Consider the following 7,903-nt stretch of genomic DNA (forward strand, 5'->3'; position numbering starts at 1 on the left):
GGTTATCTTCTTGGATTATATTAGAGGGTTTGCGGGTTATCACCGTGTCTTCTTTCATGGTCGATGCCAATGTTTCGTGAACCATGCTGTTCACGAAACATTGGCATCGACCATGAAAGAAGACACGGTGATAACCCGCAAACCCTGTAATATAATCGAAGAACAAGAAATATTTCTGTGATAGGTATGTATATAAATAAAAATAATTATAATAATAATTTTTCAGATGCCTCCTCTACTTTAACTCGACCGCAAAACTGGAGACCCACAGTAAGGATTGGGAAATTAAACGATTATGCGATAAGGCTACCGAGTGAGGAAAACAAGTGGTTGAGCTTCCGCAATCACTACAGGACGGAGTGCGTCCCGTTCGTAATCTATGCCGATCTTGAGGGCGCATTGGAAAAGATGGCTAGCGACTCACAATTCGTTACGCACATGTACCAATATCACAATGTCTTCAGTATCGGGTACTACGTGCACTACTCCTACGACAGCTCACTGTCAGGCTACCGATTTCGCCGTGACAAAGACTGTATAGCGTGGTTCGCGGAAGAATTGAAAAATCTAGCGCACAGTGTACAGTCGACAACTTCAGATAATGTTCCCATGGCGGATTTCACGCGCGACGACTGGGAAAAATTTAACAGCGCCTTGCATTGTCACGTATGCGAAGAACCGTTTACACCAGACGATGCGCGGGTACGCGATCACTGTCACTCAATCGGACGATACAGAGGCCCCGCGCACTCAAATTGCAATCTAAATTATAAGGATTCGCATTGCACCCGTAGCTTTCCATAATTTATCTGGCTACGATGCTCATTTCATTATCAAGAAAATTGCCACCGCATACGAAGGACGCGTTGATCTTTTACCGATAAGTAAAGAAAAATACATCTCATTCACCAAACATGTTGACAGTACCAAAATCAATCAAAAGAATTGCATACAATTACGCTTCATAGATTCATATAGATTTCTCGCTTCTAGTTTAGATAAATTTGCATCTTTTCTCAACAATGATAAGCTGCGGGTACTGCGACGCGAATTTTCCTATTTATCGGAAGAAGATTTTAATCTTTTGACGCGAAAAGGCGTCTTTCCGTACGAGTACATTGACTGCAGTGAAAAATTGAACGAATTGTGTTTGCCGCCTCGCGAGTCATTCTACAGTTCATTGACGGACAACACGGTATCTGAGAGTGATTACGCGCACGCCGTCAACGTGCGGCAGCGCTTCTCCATCCAAACGCTCGGTGAATATAGCGATCTGTATCTAAAAACAGATGTATTGTTGTTGGCCGATCTTGTCGGCCGGTCTTTGAAAATTTCTGCGACAGTTGTGTCGCGAGTTACGGGCTCGACCCTGCATACTATTACACCTTACCGGGCTTCACATGGGATGCCATGTTGAATCATACAGGTGTAAAATTTGAACTGCTCACGGACATTGACATGGTCATGTTTGTCGAGCGCGGAATACGCGGCGGTCTGAGCCAGTGCTCAAATAGGTACGCACGAACCAACAACAAATACATGCTGTCGTACGATCCATCGAAACCGTCATCGTACTTGATGTACTATGACGTCAACAACCTCTACAACTGAGCAATGTGTCAACCACTGCCTTACGCCGATTTTCGATGGGTCGATGACGTGCACAATTTCAACTTTACGACCATCGGGTTAGATTCACCGACAGGCTATATTCTCGAGGTGGACTTGGAGTACCCTCAACATCTCCACGACGCGCACACTGACCTACCGTTCTGTTCGACGCGCGAGAAACCACCCGGCAAGCGCGAGGACAAGCTCCTCGCAACATTATGCGATAAGCATCCTCGATATATCTGAAACGTGTTTGTACGAATTTCACCACGAGTACACGGCACCACTGTTTCGCGATAAATGCAAAATTATGTATACCGATACTGACAGTCTCATATACCATGTGGAATGTGATGACGTTTACGATATCATGAAACGCGACATCAATAGATTTGACACTAGTGATTACTCTATTGATAACGCGTACGATATTCCGCTCGCTAATAAAAAAGTTCCAGGCCTAATGAAAGATGGGAACAATGGTGCCGTCATGACTGATTTCGTCGGGCTTAGAGCGAAAATGTGCGCTTTACGTGTGCAAGGAAAGAAAGATACGGGAAAAGCAAAGGATATCAAGAGCAGCGTTGTTGCAAAATCCATAACGTTTGAGGATTACACACGCTGTTTGAACGACGCAATCGAAATGACGCGCAGGCAGTCGTGCATTAGATCAATATTGCACGAGGTATACATCTCGTGACATCGGAAACGAAAATTGCTCTTATCTGCACGATGACAAGCGGTATATCGTATCAGATTCCACCGACACGCTGCTATGGGGACATTACCGGTGTAAATAAAATGCATTTCGCATATGTATAAATGTGTCATATGTATAATATGTATAATATGTATGAAGTGTATAAAATGTATAATATTGTTAAGTCCGTCCGTCAGTTCGTCCGCACGACCGTCTCGCGGAATCCGTTCGTGTCGCGAACGCGCACTCCCGAGCCGCCGGAATGAAGTACACGAGTATGTCGTTAGGAACAAGAAACGTTTATTGCACAAGAGAACACAGAAATACTCCGTATTGGAGCACAAAGAACGAGGTATAAGTTTGCGGATGAGAAGACACGTCCGATCGTTTCGACGGCTTCTTTCCAAATCTGTTTAAACATCGACGGCTTGTTGCCAGGCAACGCGTTTCTTCCTTTGATGATGGCGAACTCCAACGTATAACGGGCGACGATGCGATACAGGTATAACACATGCAGTACGGGCATAACAATATGTATAATATGTACGAAATGTATAATATGTATAAAATGTATAATATGTATAAAATGTATAATATGTATAAAATGTATAATATGTATAAAATGTATAATATGTATAAAATGTATGATATGTAAAATATGTATACTATGTGTAATATTTAATATATATATATTTATAATGAATATATGTAATACTTTAATGTATAATATAATGTATAATTTTATAATACATTGTCTTTATGAATCCATGAATTGTGCGAATTGTCAAATCCCAACCATTTCGCGTAAACCTCGCTTCCCTTCTTACGCAACACTTTTTCAACGAGATACACGTCAGGATTAGCGACGCGATGCTGTTTGTATTCGTAAAATCCTCCAACGATGGATTTTCCGCGAGAATCTTCCAATAGATACGTCACTGGATTAGTTTGTTACACTTTGATGATTTTAAAGACCTCCGTAGTCCAATTCGGCGTGTATCCTTTCTCAAAGATTGTCTTGAATTTGTTCACGCGAGTCACCCAGTTTGAATCGCGCGAGTGCGGCAATCTTTACATGATTGTACACCGTGGTTAAGAGCCTGTCGGCGATCGCAGGGGTAACATCGATGGATCGCATACCGATAGTTCGATGCTTTCGCGCGTTGTAATCTGATACGAGGCTTGGTAGCATATTGATCCATCTATTGTTTCCATTGTGCGTAAATTGTTTCCACATCATTCTTCAACGTACGATTGAACCATTACAGAATATGTAGAGTAATGATTGATGTTGTATTTCTTCAAGAGTTTCTGCACATTCGAGTTGTAAAATTCCTTTCCTCTGTTAGTCTGCAAATTTTTCGGACATCTTCCATCGTCTCGAATTATCTTTGCAATCACTTTTGTCACCTCGTTCCCGCTCTTGGCTTTGAGTGGTACGGCCCACGCGTGCTTACTCAGCACATCGATAACGGTGAGAATGTAGTGGTAACCTCTGTTGCAGCGTGTATACGGACGCATCTCAACCACATCCGCCTGCCACAGGTCATCGTATCTATGTACTATGACGCGTCTTCTTGGAAAATTTCTTCTCGCTGCAGAGTGTAATTCATCAACCAGCGATCGTTTCTCAGTCATTGCGATTTTTCACTTCTCGAATCGTCTTTTCAAATTCATTTAGCATAACCTGTACATTATTTTGGAATGATGTCATCTTCCTCTCGATATCACACTCGCCCTCGTCCTTTGCGACGTCGGAAGTTAATATTGATTAATTACTCTCTCTTTTTTCTTTCAGGTCTCAAGGAGTATCTCAACGGTTCTTATTGGTCATCAAGTGTCATGGTAAGTATTTTTATCATAATGTTAAGATGTTAATTTATTTCTTTTCAGGTTTGAATCTATGATGTTTCTAATGTTTTCTTTATTGTTTTCTAGGTACCGATGAACTGATCCTCGAGCTATTTGTATAAGGATTACTAGGTAGGTTGATAATAAATTGATTTCTTTGTTTAGTTAACATAATAATTGTTCATATTTTTAATAAAACATATTGTACTTTAATATTGTTTCTAAAAGATCTTTACCGTTCAATAGAATATAAAAACAAAAATAAATATAATATTATAAATTAGAATTCTTTGAATGTAAAATAAAAAAAATATTAATTTAAAACTTATTATATGACTGACCCTTTAACAAATATACTTATGTCTAATGTATTAATGTGTAAAACCCTGTAAAATATAATAAAAACTTAAAAATACTATGATTAAATATGTTTTTCTTAAAACTAAGTCCTTTTGTCCACGCTGCTAGTCTTTTTGTCTTCTTTGGTTGATATTTATCTTGGTTCCTTATCATGCAGGTGGGTCTCTCCGCTATTTCCTCCGTTCGGGCTGTCTTTAGTCCTTAGATCATCATTTGTCGGTCTTTTAATTATTTAATGAATATAAAGTTCGTTTTTAGGTTTTGTGTCAAAAATTCATGCGGTTGCATTGTGACCTGAGTCAGCTGATTTGAGTTCTGTTTTTTTTGGTTAGGTTGCCACATTTATCATTGACATTTCTACCAAATTTTATCTCCATAGCTTGACATTTGTAAAAGTTACGCCGTCTTGAGTACATCTACCTCTGCACGTGTTTTCGATTTTTTACAGTTTTAAAAATGGAGTTGAATTTGCAACAACGAGTTTGTATTAAATTTTTTGACCAAGAACGAAACGAATATCATCCAACAGCCATGGAATTCACCCGATATGGCTCCCTGCGATTTTTTTCTGTTCGATCGAGTCAAAAAACCACTACGGGGAAGCCGAAAGGAGGTAATGGAAAAATCGAAAACGGCTCTGATGGCTATACCGACAATAGAGTTCCAGAAATGTTTCGAGAGCTGGATCAAGCGCTGGCATAAGTGTTGCAGTCGATCGGGAGTACTTTGAAGAGGACAATATCACTTTTAATGAATAAACTTGTATTTTGAATTTTCTGAATGAATTCCGGGAACTTTTTGATCAAGGTAGTATATGCATGTACAATTATAGTATATATGTAATTTACATTGAATTATTTAAGCATTAAAGATCCAGCTTCGACCGTTATAGGCATTTAATTTCTAGTATTGATTGTGTTCTTCACATATGCGGCCTAAAATTAAGATTTTTAATATTGTTAATTTAAAAATAGTTTAATATACAAATTTTAATATACAAATATAATTGATTTATTAAAAATGATTTCCATGATCTGCAACTGAAATACCCAAAATCAACATACATAATTGTAATGATCTTACCCCTATTATCATCACCCGTAGTCTGATCGCCTTGACCCCTCACAGGTAGGCTATACCGATCAAAACTACTATACCTTCTTACATCGATAAATAAAAATATGTCTAATAATTATTTTAATGGTCTCCTTTAAAGCTATAATCCTGTACTGTATGTCTCTGCAGCAAATTTGATAAAAAATCAATTTTAAATGAAAATATTAATAAAATTTCATAACTGATCACCACCACTCCACTCTCCCCTAATGTGTCTACTTTTGGCATGATCCCGATTGTCATGACAACGAGTAATTTCTCGTCTTGTGAGACGTCTCACATGTGTATGCGTACACTCTTTTTGTCAAATTAATTACACAAGATATGTTAATTGAATATCCAGAAATTTATTGATCAAGCACCAAACTGCTCTTGTCTTTTACAATATCTATTCCAACAGAGAACTGAACTGCCACCACTTATTTCGCTTGCAATACCAAAAAAAAACAACATGGATGATCGCATGAGTAAAGTGGCGCCAGAATTGAAATGTGCGTTAACGCATACATACTCCCCCCTTGGAATCTCTTAGATTATAAACAACAAAAAATAAAAATAACTAGTCATGTGTGACGCTTCTTACATCAACGAATTAGTAACTGTGATTAATGATTGACGTCATAACAATTAATGAACATGTGTGAAGAGTATAAATACATTCTTAAGTTATGGGAAGTACACAAAGTTTGGTAATAGGACGCTTATAATCACTCCTTGCTGTATGGATTAACGCAGTTCGTATAATTCCATCTTGACCTGGATATACCTCCTTGATTCGCCCTAATTTCCAGCTTAAAGGAGGCAAGTTGTCTTCCTTTAGAATAACAAGTTGTCCTATCTGGATGGGATTTGTGATGGTATTCCATTTATTGCGTTGCTGGCAAGCATGTAAATATTCCTTGGTCCAGCGTCGCCAAAATTGTTGTCGCAATTGTTCGATGCGCTGCCACCGATCAAGTCTATTGATATTTACATCTGTGATATTAGGTTTTGGGTACGCAATGAGAGGACATCCTATCAGAAAATGACCGGCGGTAAGAAATGAAAGATCGTTAGGATCTGCTGATAGAGGTGTTAAAGGTCGCGAATTGCTTCTATTTGTACTAATAATGTATTAAGTTCTTCATTTCTTAAAGACGCCTCTCCAGCAATACGTGCAAGATGAAATTTAATGGATTTTACGGCGGCCTCCCAAAGACCACCCATGTGTGGTGTCCTTGGTGGAATGAAGTGCCACTGTATCTGTTCATTTGCCATGTTATATAATTTGTTGGTTGGCTTCCTTATGATTAAACAATGCCTTGAGTTCGCGCTCGGCACCAACAAAATTTAAGCCGTTATCTGAATATATATGACTAGGACGTCCTCTTCTTGCAATAAATCGCTTAAGTACATTTAAGAACGCGGCCGAAGTAAGATCATTCGACAATTCTAGATGAATCGCCTTTGTCGTAAAACAAACAAAAATTGCTATGAAACACTTGATTGATCGTGAATTCTTTCGTTGGCCCTCCTTGTAATAAACAGGACCAGCGTAATCTGTACCACATGTCTCGAATGGTCGTGAACCACCCTTGACGCGAGCTTCAGGCAAATCACCCATTAATGCAGTGGACAATTTTGGTAAGTGGCGAAAGCATATTACACATGTGTTTATGACATGACGTACGATATTTCGAGCTGAGCACGGCCAAAATTCTTATCGAATTGACGCTAAAGTTAATTGTGCTCCCGCGTGAAAAAGACGACAATATTCATGCATTGTAATCAAACGAGTGAATCTATGTTGCGCTGGAATTAACATTGGATGTTTTGCATTATACGACAAATTTGCATGCCTTAAACGCCCTCCTACTCTCAGAATTCCACTCGCGTCTAAAAATGGATTTAGTTTAAGGATTGAACTCCTCTTGTTCACAGCTCCGAAACTTGAAATATGTTGAATATCATTCTGAAAGCATTCCCGTTGCACGATTTTCACTAAGGTTAGTTTAGCTGCTTCTAGTTCGGAAACGAAAAGTGGAAGAAATTCTCCCTTGTTGCTGCCATGTTGAGAAGTTTTGGCAGAGCCTACCCCTTTCTTTCTTGTCATGTTAACAAAACGTAGGCACACTGCAAACACTCGTATTAGCTTCGAGTAACTTGAAAACCGTTCGAAAATCTGAAATCTTGGTTTTGATGCTGCTACATTGATTATGGCTGTGTTTCTTCTTTCCGGTATATCTCTTGCAAGTGATGTCGTTGTAACTGGCCATTCAGACTCGG

The 7,903-nt window shown here is 39.0% G+C and overlaps 1 protein-coding gene across 1 annotated transcript; it reads right to left on the minus strand.

Annotated features, from left to right (window-relative positions):
* Nucleotides 1-3,547: 3,547 nt before the first annotated feature.
* On the minus strand, nucleotides 3,548-3,949 carry LOC108725796 (uncharacterized). Its single transcript, XM_018453020.1, has one exon. The coding sequence runs from the start codon at nucleotides 3,947-3,949 to the stop codon at nucleotides 3,548-3,550; it is 402 nt and encodes a 133-aa protein (XP_018308522.1).
* Between the last annotated feature and the right edge of the window lie 3,954 nt (nucleotides 3,950-7,903).

This window comes from Mycetomoellerius zeteki, unplaced genomic scaffold, assembly GCF_001594055.1.
Source record: "Mycetomoellerius zeteki isolate Tzet28-1 unplaced genomic scaffold, Tzet1.0 scaffold363, whole genome shotgun sequence".
NCBI lineage: Eukaryota > Metazoa > Arthropoda > Insecta > Hymenoptera > Formicidae > Mycetomoellerius > Mycetomoellerius zeteki.

Coding starts and splice junctions, on each gene's coding strand:
- LOC108725796 (XM_018453020.1), bottom strand. CDS start 3,949: ATGACTGAGAAACGATCGCTGGTTGATGAATTACACTCTGCAGCGAGA.